Below are 20,554 nucleotides of genomic sequence, written 5' to 3'. Positions count from 1 at the left end.
AACTTATCAAATAATTAGAGGAGTTTGGTCGTTAGGCAGTATATATACTAATTGACACAATATAGAGGATGTTGACCTCTCTTTTTATTTAATGTTCGGTGTTGAAGTGTAAACATTTAATTAGAGAAAATAATAGTAACGACAGTTGGAATTGTTATGATCTTAAAAGTATATTATCACACATGAAATATAAACATATATATATATTTATATACATATCTACAGATTAAAAGTACCATCAGCCTGAATAGAGAGTTAAAAGTACCGTATCTATATTCGTCTGAAAAATATATAAACAACGTGTACAAATAATTAAGGTAAAAAGAACTTATAAGATATTTTGTCAAATAATAAGCGTATGAAACATGAAGCCCCACGTCGGCCGGTAAAAGGAATCAATTCATAACGAGGTCGACTGAAATACTCTGCTTGGGGGGATCGGAAATTGATGCCTGAGAAAGGAAGGAGGTAAATACCCGATCGATGGTTGTCTCCACTGCACGTCGCATCGGATCGCCATTATCATTGCTTTCTGATGCAGCCTTTTCCGTCTTCATTTTGGAATTTTGGAAGAGAGAGAAAACACTTTGCGTACGTCGAGTGGAGGAGATGGATGCATGGTCGTCGCTTCCCGACGACGACCGGAATGTCGATCCTCTCCTCAGTCTTCCTCCTCCATCCGATGCTATATTTACCAAAAAGGTATTGCCCATCACCAGAGCTCCATCTCCAATCCCGTTCTTCCTGAAGCTTCCAGCTGGAACCTAACTCGTTTGGGAGCAATTTGTTGTCTGTACCGGTAACTGCTCTTTCTCTCTCTCTCTCTATCTCTCTCTCTATGTTGGTGGAGTGTTGGAATCCGATGTCCTTCCGCTCCAGCATCATGTTTTCTCTTATTTCCTGTCTTTGTTTCTCTTAGGAAACTAGAGGGTTATTCTGCGAATTTTTGGCATCAATCTGTGAAATCGAAGTCGTTAGACGAGTTTCCCATAAGCGAGCTTTCGCGTGCAGTAGGTCTATCTGCGTTTTCCCCTGCGGAATATCAAAAGTTGGATTATACAAATTTTATTTCTTTTCTATTTTCTGATTTTTTTTCGAGAATCTCAATCGTTGCATTTGTGGTTTCAGTAAATTTCATTGTGCTATCACCTCTTCAATCGCTAATCAAATTGCTTTGGTGAAAACACAGCTCCTTTTCTTCTCCCTACTTCCTACCCGGTCAAATTTTCAAGTCTCTAAAAATGCTTGGGATTCTAGAAAAGTTGCAAATTTTGTTCATATTTCTCTTGGATACTGAGATACTTTTCATTTACTTGTGCATGGCATGGTAAAGTAGATTCTGTGCTTTTGTTGGGCTTCAGGTGTCTCAGAGAGATGAAGGAATCAACTTGCTGGCAGTCTCTCCTTCTGCTACCTGTCTTCCATTTGTTGCTTTTTTTTTCTCTTGTCAGCTCCACACCTTTCTTCAAACCCGTGAGTATCCTTCTCAACTGTGGGGACTCCTCTGACAATGTTGATGCCGATAAGCGTCGATGGACCAGCGACTCCACCACCCACTTTGGTCCATCAAATTTACAATCTTCTTTCTCTGCCCGAGCTTCCAGCACCGACCTTTCTCTCCTCCAATCTGTTGTTCCCTACCAAACTGTTCGCATCTTCACTTCTGCTTCCTCTTACAACTTCACTGCACTTCCTGAAGGTCGTTATTTCGTTCGGCTCCACTTCTTCCCTGTTGTCTACAATGACCGAGACCCTAAGAATGCTTTCTTTTCTGTCACAACTGCGCCTTACACTCTGCTCAGCAACTTCAGCCCATTCATCACCGCTTTAGCCCTCACACAAGCCTACATCATACGTGAGTTCTTCATCACCGTCTCCTCCTCTGGCTTCCTCATCCTCACATTTACTCCCTCACCAAACACCCCCGATTCGTTCGCCTTTATCAATGGAATAGAGATTGTGTCTTCACCGGAATTGTTCCCTTCTGATGCCTCTATTGTTCCAACCAGCCAAATATTCCCCATACGTCATTCTCATGCTCTGCAAGCTATCGTTCGGTTAAACGTAGGAGGGGCTTACATCTCCCCCACCTTTGATTCCGGCCTCTCTCGAACCTGGTACGATGACTCTAAATACATCTTTGGAGCTGGTTTTGGAGTTTCCTACTCCCGTGATCCCAACGTAAGTATCCAGTACTCAAAGGCTGTCCCGGAGTATATTGCTCCACCAGACGTGTATGGCACTGCTCGGTCTATGGGTCATAATGCCTCTATCAACCTGAACTACAACCTCACTTGGTCTATTACTGTCGATAATGGATTCCGCTACTTGATTAGACTTCATTTTTGTGAGATTCAGTCTGAGGTGTTCCAAGTGAACCAAAGGGTATTCAATGTGTACGTGAACAACATGACTGCGGATCCTGGATTCGATGTGATTTACAGTGCGAAGGAAAACGTCCAATCTCCTCCATACACTGGCGTAGCAGTGTATAGAGATTACACGGTAATAGTGCCTCCGACGAGTGGCAAGCAAAGCGATTTGAGGATTGAGCTCCATCCAGATGTTGATGTTCGACCGTATTACGGAGATGCAATCCTTAATGGGCTTGAAGTGTTCAAGGTCAATGACTCATCTGGTAACCTTGCCGGACCAAATCCTGACCTCCTGCCGCCAGCGCCTGCACCGGAGAATAGTTCTCCCATTGGTCGTCATGGTGGTGGTCACAGCCACGAGATTGCAGGCGCCGTGGGGGGCATAGCTGCCGCGCTTGTTGTCGGCGCTTGCATCTGCTGCCTGTTGTGCGGGTGCCTGCGGAAGAAGAAGGAGAAAGGGAGTGATGGTAGTGGGTCGACAGGGGTCCCGCTATCGCCTTATGCACAAGGGGAAAACAGGAAATCGACTGCATTTTCAGCAGAGAAGAGCCTGGGCGCTCTAAGCAACGCCTCTCATGGTTATTGCCGGCACTTCAGGTTCTCAGAGATCGTTGAGGCCACCGACAACTTCAGCGAGTCTCTCCTTCTTGGGGCCGGCGGTTTCGGTAAGGTCTACAAGGGCGTTATTGATGGTGGCAATGAAGTCGCCGTAAAAAGAGGGAGCGAGCTCTCGCAGCAAGGCGTTCACGAATTCCAAAACGAAATCGAGATGCTCTCGAAGCTCCGCCACCGCCACCTGGTCCCCCTGATCGGCTACTGCGAGGACAGCTCCGAGATGATTTTGGTTTACGAGTACATGGCCCGTGGCAATCTGCGTGAGCACCTCTACGGCAGAAAAGCCTCACCGTTGTCTTGGAGACAAAGGCTCGAGATCTGCATCGGTGCGGCCAAGGGGCTGCACCATCTCCACACCGGAGCCAAGCACACCCTTATACACAGAGACGTGAAGTCCGCCAACATTCTCCTCGACGGCAATTGGGTGGCAAAGATCTCTGATTTTGGCCTCTCGAAGATGGGCTCGGAGATTGAACCTTCCCATGTGAGCACAGGTGTGAAGGGCACCTTCGGGTATCTCGACCCTGAGTACCACCGCCTGCAGCGGCTCACCGAGAAATCTGACGTCTATTCTTTCGGGGTGGTTCTGTTTGAGGTTCTCTCAGCTCGCCCTGCGCTCGACAGGTCGCGCCCCACCATGGAGGTCTGCCTGGCGGAATGGGCGCTCCACTGCATGAGAAAAGGCGTGATAGAACAGATCGTTGATCCCTTTCTAAGTGGGAAGATCGCAGCGGAGAGCCTGCGCAAGTTTGCTGAGACTGCAGAGAAGTGCTTGGCTGACGAAGGAGCAGATCGTCCCGCCATGACCAATGTGCTCTGGAACTTAGAGTTTTCTCTCAGCTTGCAGAGCAGCGCAGAGGAGGCAGACGAGAAGGGTGTGGTCGTTGGTTTTGTTGGCGACTTGGATGATCAGGAGGCACCGCTTTCTGCCAAGGGGAAGCGATCTGATGACGCCATTAATTGGCCGACTCCTGACACTCTTAACAGCAGCACAAGCTTCGAAGGTGGGAGCTCCACCAGCATGGGTTCAGAGCAGATGCAGCCAAGTGCAGTTTTCTCCCAGATCATGAATCCAAAAGGGCGGTAATCTTGGATTCTTGGTATTATATATGTTTTTCTTCTACTAGTTATATTGGAAATTAGACGATACTCGTTTCCATTTGCTACGGGGAAGGAAATTTTGAAGCTTCAAGTTTCCAGTTTGTGCAGCCAACGAGTTGCAGAGGAGCTGCAACAGGCCTTGATGGCCCTGTTTATGGTTTATTTTGCTTCACCAGCCTTTCCAGTAGACCTTTTTCCTGTTGCATTAATGTATACTACCGTGAATTCAGCTGCAGAAGGAACTAAAACCGACGCCCTTCTGCTGTCTTTATCCTCCATATGCCACCTCCTAAATGTAGCTTATAACCAATAATGCGGCCTCCTAGCAATAAATTCATCCGAGCAATATAGCTCAGTATTTGTATCTCTTCCCTTTATTGTTTGTTCCATGATAATCCTCAATTGTGTTCTGAAATTGCCTTCGTTTTCATGGAACCCCTTTCTTTGTCACGCTTGTATTAGGATAATATGGTCAGCTTTTCTGCTTTTTCAGACTCTGCTTCCCTTCTTGTTTACCATCCTTTAAGACGAGTTTTTTTTGCTTCTCTGAGTTCTGCTAAGAAGCAGCAGAATAAGTTACCGACCACGTTACCGAAATGTTTCTGCTGCCAATGAGTTGTGTTTTTCAGGGGGGTCTTCTTGTCTCTACCGGCAGGTGCTATTCAGTTGTTCTGATAAACACCCGGTGTGGTCCGACTCTAATGCGGACGTGCAGGACACATAAGAAGCACTACTGCTCACTGATGCACAGAGCAGAGAATCTGAATGAATTTTATAAAATGAAAATTTATTTTTTACATTGTAACGGACTTCTTTGTTCAAGAACACCACTTGAAGAGCACAGTTGCAGAAGGAAAATGACGGAAGGACTATGGTGGTTCTCCTCATATTTGCTGCGGACTAAAATTAGAAACGGGAAGCAGTACTAGAATCGGAATTAACAAACAGGAAATGGGTAAGGAAGAACAGGAAACAGGAAACGATATATTAGATCATCCATGATACTTATAATAAATTGATATTGATAACAATTTTTTAGAAGAGAAACGAATGCAATGTAAGAGTTGATATCCAACGCATGGGAATTGAGATATCGGTCTCGGAGAATGAGAATCATGCCCTATTCTTAGTGAATTCCAGTCCCCAATTCCTAAGAAACAGGGTTCTTTATTCCAGCTGATAAAAGAGTTTATTAGTGAATTGATCATTAAAGCTCAAACGAATCCGCAGCTTTCAGGAGGGTGTTTGCAGCAGGTAGCAGCATCGTCATATTTCTTGAGGTTATATAAATCATTTCATTTTTATTTTTAACAGATCACGTGATTTATTTGAGCGGAATATTCTGTTAAAATTGTTTCACCATTCAAGAGTTGATCTGGCTCGTTTTTGCATTCATCGGCTAAGTTGATCGTGTCTGTATTTCGGCACACATCATTGGTAAACACCTTTCAGTTTTTCAGATGTTCCAATATGCGGTTCTTTGGCACAGTCAAGATGCGATTAGATACTACAGAACACAGAAAGAACCTGCAGAATTCGATACTCGAAGACTTCCGAGCATGAACGGAACAGGTGTTACATGTTGAATTCATGTTTTTAAAGATTGGTACATTGGTAACCCAATATTTTACTTCTGTATATGTAATGTTCGAGGAAACAGAGCAGGAAGCCATTTTGTATTTTGGGATGTAAATGATAAGAATTGGGTCCAACCACTGGCATATTGTCTGACATTTATATCTGACTTGGGTGATTCTTTATCAGATTCCAATCATACTCTTATTAGGACTATGGGAGAGAAGTGCATATCAAATCTGAGTTCTTTTGTAAGGGACATTTGTTTACTTCATATTTGAAATCCATAGATCTGAGATAGATCTTATGTGGCATGTTTTTGCTGATGCAGTAAAAATTCCACTCGTAGTATTCATGATTCGTCAAACTAAGGATCTTAGGATCCGAAATTTGTATTTTATGTTTTTGCATTGACAAAAAGTCGGATTTAAGATCACAAGTGGGAAGGTCTGATCTTAAAACTACTGTACAGTTGTCAAATCTTAAAAGAAAGGGCAATCAAACGCCTGATGGGTAATTAGATATAAGTGATGGCTTCTCATGGATTCGAGAAAATATAAGTGCGAACCTTTTTATTGCTTATTGATTTTGGTGTTGCTTCAATAAAGAGAATCAACTTGTAAGAAAAAGATGCTTGATTTTGTAAATATATCAAATCGAAATGAGCTCTATAAATGCAAAAACCATTTCAGATTAGATCGTTATAGCAAACAATAATAAAATAATAAAATAATAACATTACCTCCAGTATCATACATGAACTCTTGGGCAGATTGTTGCTTATTCAGAATTATATATAAAAAAATTCTTGGACGTGAAATATTGATCGCGTTGCCCCTACTAAAATTCGGTTGGATCCGAATAGGAACGGAGAAGAGTCTAATACTATATCTGAATCCGACTTTTAAATTCAATATGTGTTTGTGACTTTTTCTTTTTTACAACCAAATCTCAATCCTTCCTTTAACTGCACTAACTACTGAATCTGAGCGGTATTATAACATGTCAAGAAAAAATTCGAAAATATATGCATATTGGATATAGAGTATTTATTTAAAACTGAATTTGAAACCAAAATATGTTCGAATGTCATTTGTTGAATCCAAATTCAATCCGATTTCTTAGTTGGATGTTTAACTTTTTCCTTATTTTCAAGCAATTCCGTCCGATATTCGCCTATTCGGTCCAAATCCAATCTATTTATTTAAATATATAGTGTGCAAAATATTCAAGTGGGGGCCAAGCTAATGGCATGTATTTGGTGGATCGACTAATATCAGCAGATATATTAATAAAAGATTCACGACAAATTTTACTTTTTCTTATTATTATTGAATGCGTGTTAAAGTACTTTTCTCTCTCTAAAATTCAACTGATCTTAAAGTTGAAAACAATGGTGGTGATAAAAAAAAAGAGAGAGAAAAATAAGATAGGTGAAAGAAAAAAAAATGAGTTGGAAAAACCAGTTCAAAAATGGTATTGAGTGAACAGATGTTTTTGCGATTCACTTGTTTTCATTATTCACGAGCCAATAGCTGAAAATATATTAAATTTAATTTGTGATCTCAATAAGAACTTTATTCGGCGAAAAAGTCAAACCGATACTCATCAAACATTTTTTAGATTTTCCTTGTGTTCTTGTTGAACTCACCCAATCCGTTGGGTCAAAACAAAAAGTTATAGCAGACATTTATGGGGGCTTTAGAATAGAATCAATAGAAAATAAATGCAATTCTCTTAACTAGGTTGAAGAAGACTTTTTTTTTATATATTAGAAAAGCCATCGAACACGTAAGTTTGTTTTTTTTTTTTTTTGAAGTGAAATAAATTATATACCACAAAAGATTACGATACCAGAAAAATTTTCTCATGTAAATAATTTCATAGAGGTTGCTGTCGTTTTCTAACATGAAATTAAATGCTTGATTTGTAGAATTGAATTCATGAACAATGCAACAAAGAAGCTTCCTAGAAATGACCTGTGCGTGCACTTCACATCAAAAGATTCCAAAGTTGCCAACCGGAGCTCTTGCAAGCCCCTCGCCTTCCACTTTGCTGGCTTGACATAGACCCTTTGCATTGCATTACAGCTCAACTCAATAATGGTGGGTGGCTCCATTACTTGTAAATTTTAACACCCTAAATGGCATCATTCCCTTTAATTTGCTAGATAAGAGGCTTAGTATGGTTGGTCGGATGGGGACCAATAAAGCAGCATATCTCTTGTTCGATTCTCATTGACGATGCTAAATCTGTGAACGAAACAAACACGGGATGGATTTCAGTCTAATGAGTTTCTTCTATTCAACAATTATTGAAGATGAAACAATCCTGTATTTTGTGGTCCGATACATTTGAAATCTGCACGAGATCTGAAATCCAAATGTAGCCTAAGTGTCTCAAAATTGAAGATGTCATATATCAATTCTATGATCAAGTTCGGCTCATTTGCAAATGCAACGCCTATGATTGCAAACGTCATTGTACTAACCAACAACTAACACACTTTTAATTGCCATAATATGGCACTTTGCTTCAAAGTCCAGGCAAAGTTTTTACGTGTTTGACTTTTAGCAAAACTTGACCTCCTAGTCTAGTCTTCTAACACGATGAGAGAATTTAATTCAAAAAATAGATGTTTTAATATATTCATATGTTAAAGTTATGTCCTTTTCACGCTACGTGATTCATCTGACCTAAATTTTTTAACTCCATGATTAACTTTTTCATGTTTTTTTTTTTCTCGTCTCTCTGCGTCAATAGGGACGTAATCGAGTTGGGAACAAATTTGGCTTAGTCTGATCTCCCTAATCGAATTCAAACTCGGGATTCGGGTTGGATCCTTATATATTCAGATCCAAATGAAAAAAAAAAAAACTTATTATTAAATTCCAGAAATCATTTTTGTGGTTCTGATTGACTGGGCGAATCCGGGTTCGGATTGGTGATCAAATTGTCGATCCAATAGGTGCGCGGCGGGGCCCTTGAGGTGGAGAGGGGCGGGCCCCACTCAAATGCTGACGCAGTTCACTTGGCCAAGTTGAGAGAGAGAGAAAACATCACTTACCGGCGGAGGCTACTCGGAGAGAAGAATGGGAGTGGGGCCCGCGGCGGCGGCGAAGAGCACTCCCGAGTCTCCGACTGCACCAGCCACCGCCGTTCGTGACTTCGTCTTATAAAAAAAGAAAAGGAAAACAAGGAAGGAAGAAGTGGCCCCCTCGGGACGCGGAGTCCCACCAACTTCGTTCTTCTCTTCTCGCCTCTCCTCTCCTTTCTCTCTGTATGGTTCGGCGGTGGCTTTGAGGGTGGGGACAAGTGGAAGGAGCCGCGGGTGGTGATGCTTTCCCGTCTCGTCTCCTCTTTCTGACCGGTGATCATGCTGTTGAGCTCACGGTGGTCGTCGTTTTTCCGGTAATTCCTTCGTTCTGCGGAAGTGAAACTCTCGTCTGCCGAAACACCGCGTGTTTCTAGGCTTCTTCTTGGTGTTCGTGCTCCTCGGACGCCTTTTTCTGGTTTCTACTACAAATTTGAGGGTTCAACCTACAAGAAAAAAGCTCCGCTCGTGCAAATTGGAGAGTTTTTGTAGTTTCACTTGTCTTTGAATCTGCGTTGAAGGTTAGCCTGCGAGATCTTCGGGTTCTTCTAAAGTGTTTGGCCTTATATCCCAAGGTTTAGCTATGGCTTGATTAGATTATATGGTCGTTCTTCCAGTTGGGAACTTTTTCCTCATGGTCATGGGGGGTTCATTTCCCCAAACTCTGTGCTCTAACCTACTCGCCTCTTCGGTTAAACCGTCTCAAGATTGAGAGTGTCTGATTCATCATTCTCTGGTGAGTGATTGTATCGAAGGTTGGCTCAGGAGTCCAATTTCAGGTATGGAAATTGAGAATCTCATAAAGCCTTTCTTTGTTGTAATGTTTTCCTTCTGGATATGCTGTTGATCTGTAGATTCTCTTTCCTGTATTTATGTTGGAAAACAAACTTTTGCATCTGTTTGTTGTTTTAGGTTAAATCAGTTTTGGGGGCGTCGGATTAGCACCAGAGATGCAGAGACCATCTTCTTCTTGGGGAGTGATTTCTGTGGCCACTCTCTGTTTGTTGCTGTTTTCTTTCCTGACACATCCCGCATATTCTTTTGTTCCTACTGACAACATCCTTCTGGATTGTGGAGCCACCTCTGATGGCAGCGATGCTGATAAGCGTACCTGGACCAAGGACTCTGGTTCACCCTATGCTCCTCCAATTTCCGACTCCTCTTCTCTTGGCCAAGCGGCGGGTGCTAATTCCGACCCCAACCTCCCTTCCAAAGTTCCTTACGGGTCGGCTAGAGTAATGACTTCCTCTGCCTCGTATAAGTTCAATCTGTCCAATGGCCGTCACTTCGTCCGCCTCTACTTCTATCCTTCTTCGTACATCAATATGGATTCAAACAGTGCTGTTTTCTCCGTTACCTCTGGGCCTTACACGCTCCTGAGCAATTTCAGCCCTTCCATCAATGCGCTTGCCCTCAGTCAGGCTTATATCATTCGCGAATTCTTCATCACAGTGTCTGGAGGTTCTCTGCAACTCACCTTCACACCTTCATCTAATACTACAAATTCCTATGCCTTCATCAATGGCATTGAGATTATTTCCTCTCCAGAATTTTTTGGTTCCGATCCCTCCAATTCGTCATTGCTTGTGGGATCGGGCTCTACCCAGTACCCTGTGGCTGCTTCCTTTGCGCTTCAGACTATTGCTCGGTTAAATGTTGGTGGGAACTATATCTCCCCTGTTTTAGACTCAAACCTCTCTAGAATCTGGTATGAGGATCTTCCTTATATCTATGGCGCTGGTTTTGGAGTTTCATACAGTAAGGATGACAATGTTACAATCCGTTATCCACCAGCAGTCCCTGACTACATCGCTCCAGTCGGTGTATATTCCACTGCTCGCTCAATGGGACCTAATGTATCAGTAAACTTAGCATACAACCTCACTTGGTTGATCACGGTGGATAATGGATTCACTTACCTGCTCAGGCTTCATTTTTGTGAGATCCAATCGGAGATTTCTAAACAGAACCAGAGGGTGTTCACTGTGTCCGTCAATAATCAAACTGCACAATCTCAAGTGGATGTAATTTCATACGCCTCGCAAGAAATTACTTCTGGCAGCCCCACTGGCGTACCTGTATATCGTGATTACGCGATAACTCTCCCACCTGGAAACGGTGGACGGAGTGTCTTATGGATTGCGCTTTATCCTAACATGGAACTCAAGCCTCAGTATGCCGATGCAATTCTTAATGGGCTTGAGGTCTTCAAGGTTAACGATTCTTCTGGTAACCTTGCCGGACCAAACCCAACCTTGCCACCACCTCCACCCCCATCACCACCTATAGGTAATTCTCCCAAGGCCAAAAGTGCCGGTGCACGAGGCCCGGTGATTGGAGGTGTAGTTGGTGGTGTGGCCGTGGTCCTCGCAGGACTTGGGATCTGCTTATGCTTGTGTAGACGAGGGAGGAAGGACGAAGCTGGCCATGGTGGCGCAGCTGGATGGCTACCGCTGTCGCTATACTCACCTACTGAAAATGGCAAATCCACCACCATCACCACTTCATCAACAAGCTCCGGAAAGACCGGCACCACTGGGAGCTATGCTTCTTCTCTTCCTTCCAATTTATGCCGGCATTTCACAATTTCAGAGATAAAGGCCGCTACCAACGACTTTGATGAGTCTCTTCTCCTAGGTGTTGGGGGCTTCGGTAAGGTCTACAAGGGTGACATTGGTAATGGCACGAAAGTCGCTATCAAGAGAGGCAATCCGCTCTCCGAACAGGGAGTTCACGAATTCCAGAATGAAATCGAGATGCTCTCAAAACTTCGCCACCGCCATTTGGTTTCTCTGATTGGCTACTGTGAGGACAACTGCGAGATGATATTGGTCTATGACTATATGGCTAATGGAACTTTGCGCGAGCATCTCTATAAGACCAAGAAGCCACCCTTGTCCTGGAGACAGAGGCTTGAGATCTGCATTGGGGCAGCAAGAGGACTGCACTATCTTCATACTGGTGCCAAATACACCATCATACACCGAGATGTGAAGACGACCAACATACTTCTTGATGAGAAATGGGTTGCCAAGGTATCTGATTTCGGGCTCTCAAAGACAGGCCCAGCCATGGACCATACTCATGTGAGCACAGTTGTGAAAGGCAGCTTCGGCTATCTTGACCCGGAGTACTACCGCAGGCAGCAGCTTACTGATAAATCTGATGTTTATTCATTTGGTGTCGTGTTGTTTGAGGTTCTTTGTGGTCGTCCTGCCCTTAACCCATCGCTGCCAAAGGAACAAGTGACCCTGGCCGAGTGGGCAGTCGAGTGCCAAAGGAAAGGAATTCTTGAACAGATCATTGATCCATTGTTGAGAGGAAAGATCTCACCGAACTGCTTCCGCAAGTTTGCGGAAACTGCAGAAAAATGTCTCGCTGATAGCGGAACAGACCGTCCTGCTATGGGTGATGTTCTGTGGAACTTGGAATTCGCTCTACGGTTGCAAGATGCAGCAGAGGAGGCAAACGAGAAGGGAGCTGATTCAGTTTTCATAGGAGAGGGAAATGAAGAAATGCCGCTAGCTGCCGGTAAGTATGTTGATTCAACGGGAGGCTTCGATGGCCTAACCGACACGCAGACCACCGGAATTAGCTTAGGGGACAGCAGCGTCGCCAGTGGGGACTTGGAAAGGATGACGACCCCAAGCGCTGTGTTCTCCCAGCTTGTCAATCCGAAGGGCCGCTGAAGCACAGCATTGCACGGACAACCAAATCAAGGATCCCACAGAAATAGTTATTTGATGGTAAAAGGCATCATCATTCGTGAACCCGCTTCTTCTGCTGCTCCTTTAGAAGCAATTGTTGATTCTTTTGTTTTTGGCGTCGAAACCGCGTGAGCATAGTTCATCTTGCTTGTCCATGTCTTTTTGTGTAATCTTTTATATTTCATCTACCAATCTTGAACCATAGTTTATCCATTATGTACTGTAATATAGTGTTGACAATATGAAAGAATCGAATCTCTTTCTCATGTTCATGGTTACAGAAGACAGAAGGGAGAGAGAGAGAGAGAGGAAAATAGCATTAACATAAATCCAACAAAAAATTCAGAGAGGAGATCATGATGGTGGCCCTCTCAATTTTTCAAGGCAAAGTGACAGCATGCGCGTCTTACCCGTTGGTTTCTGCCATGGTCGTTTTCTCTGCTAGTTAAATTAATTGGGCCTGTGTTGTGAGCGCCTTCTGCCGCTCATATCGGCTTTCATTTCAACACGCAAGTTCTTTTTTTTCTTTTTTCTTTTTCCCTTTATTCTCGGCCTTAGTTGATACTTCATTTTCGGCCGCCATTCCTATCTTTCAATTGACGTGTATTCTCGTCATTTAGCTTTATCTAATTTTCTTAAATAAGAACTCGACGATTTTTTTATTTATTAATTTGGTCAAAAATAAGAATTCGACCGTTTTTTTTATGTGGCGCCACTAGCTTTGAAAAAACGGGACTGAATAACGGGCTGGATTCAACCGCCGAACTTCTTGACGCCACTTATAATTTAAGTCTTTTGGTGTTTGGATGGCAACTTAAATTGAAAAAAAATTGTAATTTTGAAAATCGTTTTTGCTAAAATTTGATTTTTTTAATCAGTACTTGAAACTTGGTTTGTATATTTCGATGACATACCCAAAACGACATTTTTTCAATGAAAAGACATATGAGAGTCCTGTTATTTGCTCTTTTTTTTAAAACATTGTTTTGTGAAAACTGAGTTTTTCCAGAAGCTTCGATTTAACCGTTACCCAAGCACACTTAAAATGGTGTTTTGGATACAAAATGATATTTTGCTTCCAAAATGCCATTTAAAAGTGTTATCCCAAACCATCTTAAAATTATTGTTGGGAATTTGCTAATACAATATTTAAATTACCATCGAAGGCAATTTTTTGTTATAACAATATTTCTTTTTTCAAGTAGAAAGCAGAAACTCCGTCCCTCAACTCCCATAGGAGCAGCGGTAAGGCTCTACTACGTTTTTCTTATTTTTTTTGAAAAAAAAATAATTTAACATATTTTGAACTATTATGTAAATTAAAAAACCAAAAGAAAAGGGCAGACAGATCAACTATAGATATCGGCCGATCCGGTGTATTGGTTATACCATCATTTACAACATTGACTGAGTGTTCTTGTTGAAACTTCTTCACACATGTGCAAATGAATATGCTCTTAGACCACAGAGGTTTCCCACGGAAAATTCAGCCATACCCTTTACAGGGATAGATAAGATTTAGTTCATAATGTGGAAAAACAATCGTGTTGTGGTTGGCAGTCTTTTATGCTGAAAACGGCCCGATGTTTGCCAAAGAATGTGAAACTGACCGAGCATAGATCAGTGGCCGGATTATCCGTTCGATCAGCCGTGATGCGCGAAGGGAAAATATTTGATCTGATAAAAATTTGACTCTGTTCTTGGAAAGAACCACTTTGATCCGTGTTTTTTCATTCTTTGCCAAATAGTTTGTCCATACACGGCAGTTACAAAACTTGCAATAGGAGACCACCCTTTAACAGCCTTGTTTGCATACTAATGTTCATACGCAGATCAAACCAAAAAACCAAAGCAGAAGTTCTTGTAGTTGTAGTATTTTGCATTGCTAAGTTAAAGCGCCGCCTGACCTGACTTGAATCTGTTCTCATCCATACCTAGTAGAATTGCAGAATGGGTCAGATCTTGTATGTTGGTTGTGCAACTCGTTGTACTGGATGTCGGCGCAGCCTCTGTTATGTTCAACTGTCCATTGCATCACCTACTTCAATCCTTGTGGATGCATGCATCGTTTGTGGGGTATATAGTGAAATGTAATAGTTCTATGACCCGGCCCATCACTTTGTTGTTTCTATAGAATAGCAAGAGTAGTGTTTGTTTATGAAGAAGAAAATTGGCAAAAGAAAAGTTCTCTTCACATTCTATGTTTTGTGCCGCTCATCTAATGATACAGCTCTTTCAAAATACACTGTAACCTATCAATGTGCTGACCCATTGAGCCATGTCTGACAGATCTGAAAAGCCATCAAGGTTTTCCCATTTCGGGGTTTCTAGATTATAGTCAGTATCAAGATATGCAGAAGCTTCGCCTTTCTTGCAGATAGAGTAACAAATGCTTTGGATGAAAATCACCTAAACGAGTTGTACGGTTGGGAAGCCGGTTGGGGGATCAGAAAGTCTGCTTATAAAAATGCTTTTGTGGTAGCCATGCCGAACGAAGTTTATTTTCATTTTAGAAACAAATCAGTATGAACAAACACAGATTGGCTCCACCAGTGGTGGAGCCAGGAATTTTTGGCGGGGGGGCATTGGAATCACACATTCAGGTCTGCATTGGGCACCACATATAATTTTTTAATCAATCAACCCAACGCAATTTTGAACCATCCCAGAGGAATTTTTGATGGGCAATGTACAATATACACATGCATGTATTATGTAGATCATATGTGTCCTACATATTAGTGATGCACAAAGACACTAAATTTTATGTAAAACCTTAGATAAACTTCATTTGGTATAAAGCCCAAACTGCTTCTTTCACTAAATTTTCATCCTCGTAGGAAAGTTCCAAGAGGTCAATGAAGAGGGGTAACCTACAAGTTGGCCAATCCGCTATAGCTGCCTAGAAATGCGAGTCATCCTAAAAAAACTGAAAAAGGACCAAGCTCTACCTAACTGAAAAGAAAGTGGAATTAAATTGTACTCTTATAAGTTCAGAGTTCAACAAAGAAGTAATTTACAAGTTGGACAATCCACTGTACTGCCTACAAATGCCGATCACCATAGAAAAAAAAAAAAAAAAGGTTAACCGAAAAGAAAAATAGGCTGGTAGTTGACCAACTGCCACACCAAAATCACAAAAAAACAACACAAAGTAAACAATTATAGGTTCTTTTTGTTATTCTGATAATAAAAGAAACAGCTCCACTCGTGCAGGATCTTACAGATGCATTTACGACCTCAATCATCCGTTGACAAACCACATCTCTGAAGATAAACTGCAGGATGTGCATATGCATACATTGCACATATTATGTCGTTGAATCAACAAGGCTTGTGATTCTCGTCAAAAGTTCTGTCTTATTAGCACCCACAAGCTTGTCTGCCACCTGCACTCCATCTTTGAGGAAGAAGAAGGTAGGCGTTGCATGTATGTCCCATGTTGAACTGAATTCCTGCACGATGATAAATGAAAGGTTTTATGATTAAAGAGGAATATTTAACCGAGTGGCATTGCCTTCATTTCAGCACAAGGGCCACAGGCCGACCACCATGTGGTTTTCTTTTCCTAATGAAGATAAGCATTTAGGACAGAACAGAATCCCTCTATGAAATCTCTGAATCAAATAACAATAACCTTTTCTGAAAAAAAAAAAAGGAGATGTTCTACACAATACAGTTCTGGATTTGTTATCTGCATATAAGTTCGTTACCTGATTTTTTTACTAACAGGAAACAATGTACAGAAAAGTTGAACTGGTTTACATCTTAATCACTTTAACAACAAGGAAAAAAAAAACACTTTCCTAGTGATTCCCAATCAAAGGTATGCTCATTTTGCATGGGAAGGGAGGCTGGATATGTATGTTATAAAGAACACCTTGAATATTTCAGTATCACTATTGTTAGTATCAAAAAGTACAGCCCCTCTTGAATTCTCCAAACAGGTCACATGAACATAAATGTAGACATATGACAAGACGTGACCAGCATGATGCAGGAGTCTTGTGGAAAACCAGGACACAAGGAAAAAGAAATGTAAGCAAGCCACTCTATGGGCAGTTATCTACACATAATCATACCAATCATGCACAAGAACAAAACACGTAGTACATGCATGCAAGATCTAAAGAAGTGACACGTAGTGGCAACAACAAAAAAACAAAATTTTGCCCGAAACTTCTCACCTTTTGTAGTGCATGGATAATAATTCCAAGAAAAAAACCAAATTCATAAGACAAGTTCAAAAGTGTCCAAAAAAAGAAAAAAAAGCTCAGTCAGCTGTTTAAAGTGTTTGAGGCAGGTTTGTTTGCCTTCGTGAAATGCCAATCTTTAAGTTGTCAAAGGGCACAGATATACACATATCCATACAGAAGAACAAAGAAATGAAGAAGATTATGTATTTTACTATTGGTATAAAGTTAAAAAATAAGAAGTGAGCATCAGGTTATTAAAATGTAAGATGCAACTCACATTCATTTCATCAACATCTATCACCAGAAAAACCAGCGAAGGGTACATCTCTGAAAGCTCACTGTAATATGGTGCCATCACTCTACACGGACCACACCAGGATGCACTGAAATTTGCCACAACCTGAAGATGATACACTGATTAAGATCTCACAGTAGAATAGATACACAGGACTCCATCAAAGATTCACAAATAAGAATCCACAAAAGTGCAGAAAATTGTCTTGAGGATAAACCTACACATTTCAAAGATAAAGACAGGATTTCTAAAGTTTCTTCTATCCAAATGAGCACTTGGAGAGAGAGAGAGAGAGAGAGTCATATACTCCAATTTATGTCCTAATCATGAAAAGATACATAATCATAATGTAATAATCAATGAGGTATAGGATGTTAAGCAAAGTTGCACACTATTTACCCCTCCAGGATTGGAATATTTCCCCTAGGCTATCAGTTGGCAAATGAAGTTCGACGTGAAAAATCCAAAAATACTTGCTGGAGAACAGCTAACTAATCAGATTTTTTGTCAAATTTGAACTTTATGTTGACTACATCATCTGATCATAGTCCAAATCAATTAAGTAGAAACATTTAGATCATCCATTCATCACTTCAACCAGGAACATAAGATTCTGGTTAATTCATTACTAAGTCTCAAATAATCCTTAGGCATGGCCGGATGCCTGCTTTTCCTGTTATGCTTCTCGGTCATGTACCCACCATAGGAAGAGAATAAATGCTCTGACTGACAACATTGTAAATATTTGTTTAAATCTCATTCAGGATACCATAATGTTACAGTGTTCCAGCCAAAAGTAATCAGCACGTACTGACCCATTAAATTATTTTGATATAAGAAAAAACAGAAAGAACAAATTTCAAACACTGAATTTCAGCTGATACAGGGCCATCTCAGCAATACTCACAAGGGACCAGTTTAGGCCCCTTCTCACTATAATGTGTATCGACCAATATGGTCTGATATGTGATTATTTTATGGCAATGGTTCCAACTCATACATCATAATACCAAGCATGAGAAGGATAAACATGAATTTCCTACACTTGTCCATCTTCCCTAGGACCCTACTCACGTATTTTGTGGCCAATTCAAAGGCAACGGAAGAGGGCGTAGTTCCTTCCATTCAAGATTTTTGTTTCAGGGAACACTAGCAATATGGAAGAAAGAAATACCTGTAGCGTTTTTTTCATTATCATTGGCCTTAAAAGGGGAATTAACTGCATTCACTATCTGCTGTAGTAAACGTGAATCGAAAAAGGATCATCCAGGACCATGACCAGGCAAAAGAACACATAACTGAGACACTAGTGGTGAAACAAGGAACATATTAGGAAACAAGTAAAGCTGCTTCACTTAGGTAGTTGAATGCTTATTTTGATTTATGCCTATTGACTAATACAATCATTAAAGGTATGGTAACAAAGCTGTTCCTTAGGGAGAAAAAGACTAAATTTCAGGATGCTGTCCAAGTTCAACCTGCCCAATCGCTTTTATCCTTTTATTTACTCTTATTGAAAAGTGAATTGCTTTTCACTGTAGATCATGGAGAAATTTATTTCCTACTTCCCATGGATATATCCCCACAATTGTACCCTGGAACACCTCAAATTACATCTCTGAAGGCACAACATTTTAGCTTTTATAGAATAGCATGCAAACATTGGTATGGTTCCAATGAAAATAAAGAGAATCAAGGAAGGCATCTTTAGAAGGAAAACCTGTATCCTATGGACACTCAAAAGTTTCCAGTCCCAATGATGGTCTTGACATCAACAAAAGTTAGCGTTACCAAATGATAGACAGCCAAAAGCTGCTGCTTGTGAAAGTGTACAAATAAAGTTTTAGCGCCAAAAAGGGTCATTTTTGATACACTTATCAACTAAGAAAAACTGAATTCACTTACAGTCTTGCCCTCTCTACGAGCTTCAGAGATTTTTTCTTCCCAAACTTTTTGGTCCTTTACAAAGTGAACGTTCTTTTCCATGAAAATCTTATAATCTGAATCATCTTCATCAGCATATTCCTACACATTTACATGAAAATAAATGTTTGCACCAGAAGTATACAAATTTTAACACAAAAAAGCTTTACAAAGTTGTAAACTCTCAAGATGTTGGTGAGTTGCTACCAGAATAAGAAACACTGTGCTGCAAAAGACACACAAGCAACTTCACAAATAAACTACTAATGAAGATCATAATTGTGCAATCTGCTGAAAAATGACACCAAAAAAATTGTTTATAGATTATCACTTATACACACACACACACACACACACACACACACACACACACACACACATATATATATATATATATATATATATATATATATATATATATATATATATATATATATATATATATATCAACAGGTGCTTGATGCATGTATGCTTGCCAAATATACACACATATGTATATGTGCATGTATGCTTGCCAAATATATGCACATATGTATATGTGTATGTATGCATGTATATATTCATTTCAGCTAAATGGAAATCAGTTATGCAATCAAAATATCCGATTTATAAATTATAAATGACGGGGGGAATGTTGACCTTTCTAAAGCAATTGCCCATTTCCTACTCCGCCAACTTGAAGCGTCTTGTCTGCTCACCTTGACATAAAAAATCACGGTGAGAAGAAAAGAAAAATTGAGACAAATAAAGGAAATTCCAGCACAGTGTCATAGAATCATTAATCAAAATGGAAGAAATGTATTTGTCAAGATGAAATTGTTCCAACATCTGAGATGGAAGGGATAATAAAGGAGAAGGTAGCTTTTAAAATTACAGAAAATTTTGCTCTTAATTGAACACAATCCATAATAAGGATCAGAGAAGTATGAAACCAACTAGCTCAATAAAGATTTCACAATAAAATTCTTGCAATTTCAACAAAGAAAACTATCTTTGTAAAACAATATCATGGTAGCAAAAGGCATAAAAAATTTGAGAAAAATCCATAAAAGATCCAAGAAGCTCCAGTTGAGAAAGAAAATAAGATGATCCCAAACCAACTTATACCCTGATTCGGAAATCGCCGTACCAGCCAATTAATATCAGCCTTCAGCGAACTCCCAATTTCTCAAGCATAACGCAGACAAAGCTAGAAAACTCGCTTTAAACAGATATCCAAAGGAAGGGTCGGAAACCAAATACCTTCACGAATGGTCACGCTTTATTGATGAAACCCGGAACACAATTTCGTGAAGATTTAGCACCGACGGGTGAAGGAAATCTACCGAATCACAGTAGCACGAGAATTTCAAACCACTATTCTTCAATTGAGTGAGAGAGAAGGGGAGGGAGGGAGGGAGAGAAACTTGCGTGGTGAACAACGGAAGCGCAAGACAAACGCACCCCATAAGCTTAAGGAGAGAGAGAGTCTCGCGACTTCGCGCCAGGGAGACGGTCATCGGTCCTGGCACTTCGGAGCGTAGGAGGAAAAATATCGTCTAAGACCCATCTATTTTTTACCGTCATTCGAAACCCAGCTTTAGTTTTACAAATACCGTGTAGGCCTTCGCAGGCGAGTGGCGATTGTGAAATAAAGACAATTTTTTCAACTTTCTTTTTCAATTCAAATAAGA

General features: G+C 40.8%; 3 protein-coding genes across 5 annotated transcripts; 2 read left to right on the top strand and 1 right to left on the bottom strand.

Annotated features, from left to right (window-relative positions):
- Window positions 1-442: 442 nt before the first annotated feature.
- LOC116262368 (receptor-like protein kinase FERONIA) lies at window positions 443-4,455 on the top strand. The gene is made up of 2 exons (XM_031641669.2): window positions 443-799; window positions 1,362-4,455. The coding sequence occupies exons 1-2, from the start codon at window positions 618-620 to the stop codon at window positions 4,075-4,077; spliced, it is 2,898 nt and encodes a 965-aa protein (XP_031497529.1). The 5' UTR covers window positions 443-617; the 3' UTR covers window positions 4,078-4,455.
- A 4,333-nt stretch (window positions 4,456-8,788) lies between these two features.
- Window positions 8,789-12,733, top strand: LOC116262369 (receptor-like protein kinase FERONIA). Of its 2 annotated transcripts, none has more exons than XM_031641672.2 (3): window positions 8,789-9,281; window positions 9,378-9,539; window positions 9,673-12,733. In XM_031641672.2, exon 3 carries the CDS (start codon window positions 9,711-9,713, stop codon window positions 12,447-12,449), a length of 2,739 nt encoding a protein of 912 aa, XP_031497532.1. In that variant the 5' UTR covers window positions 8,789-9,281; window positions 9,378-9,539; window positions 9,673-9,710; the 3' UTR covers window positions 12,450-12,733. The 2 variants fall into 2 exon arrangements, with proteins under 2 accessions (XP_031497532.1, XP_049935970.1); XM_050080013.1 differs by having other exon boundaries at window positions 9,357-9,539.
- A 2,686-nt stretch (window positions 12,734-15,419) lies between these two features.
- LOC116261798 (thioredoxin H4-1) lies at window positions 15,420-20,352 on the bottom strand. 2 transcript variants are annotated; one of them, XM_031640661.2, is made up of 5 exons: window positions 20,124-20,352; window positions 19,521-19,579; window positions 18,864-18,983; window positions 16,941-17,063; window positions 15,420-15,922 (listed from the first exon to the last, which is right to left on the bottom strand). In XM_031640661.2, exons 2-5 carry the CDS (start codon window positions 19,539-19,541, stop codon window positions 15,779-15,781), a joined length of 408 nt encoding a protein of 135 aa, XP_031496521.1. In that variant the 5' UTR covers window positions 19,542-19,579; window positions 20,124-20,352; the 3' UTR covers window positions 15,420-15,778. The 2 variants fall into 2 exon arrangements, with proteins under 2 accessions (XP_031496521.1, XP_031496522.1); XM_031640662.2 differs by having other exon boundaries at window positions 19,521-19,571.
- Window positions 20,353-20,554: the final 202 nt, after the last annotated feature.

This window comes from Nymphaea colorata, chromosome 10, assembly GCF_008831285.2.
Source record: "Nymphaea colorata isolate Beijing-Zhang1983 chromosome 10, ASM883128v2, whole genome shotgun sequence".
Taxonomy (NCBI): domain Eukaryota; kingdom Viridiplantae; phylum Streptophyta; class Magnoliopsida; order Nymphaeales; family Nymphaeaceae; genus Nymphaea; species Nymphaea colorata.
The sequence above is the reverse complement of the archived record's forward strand: the minus strand, read 5'-3'. Positions and strand labels throughout refer to the sequence as shown.

Excerpts from the sequence above, each read along its gene's own strand:
- LOC116262369 (XM_031641672.2), top strand. The coding sequence starts at position 9,711 with ATGCAGAGACCATCTTCTTCTTGGGGAGTGATTTCTGTGGCCACTCTC.
- LOC116261798 (XM_031640661.2), bottom strand. The coding sequence starts at position 19,541 with ATGGGCAATTGCTTTAGAAAG. Across the intron at positions 18,984-19,520 it reads TGGGCAATTGCTTTAGAAAG|GAATATGCTGATGAAGATGA; the intron begins GTCAACATTCCC and ends GTAAATGTGTAG. Across the intron at positions 17,064-18,863 it reads CTCGTAGAGAGGGCAAGACT|GTTGTGGCAAATTTCAGTGC; the intron begins GTAAGTGAATTC and ends TATCATCTTCAG.
- LOC116262368 (XM_031641669.2), top strand. The coding sequence starts at position 618 with ATGGTCGTCGCTTCCCGACGACGACCGGAATGTCGATCCTCTCCTCAG. Across the intron at positions 800-1,361 it reads GCAATTTGTTGTCTGTACCG|GTGTCTCAGAGAGATGAAGG; the intron begins GTAACTGCTCTT and ends GTTGGGCTTCAG.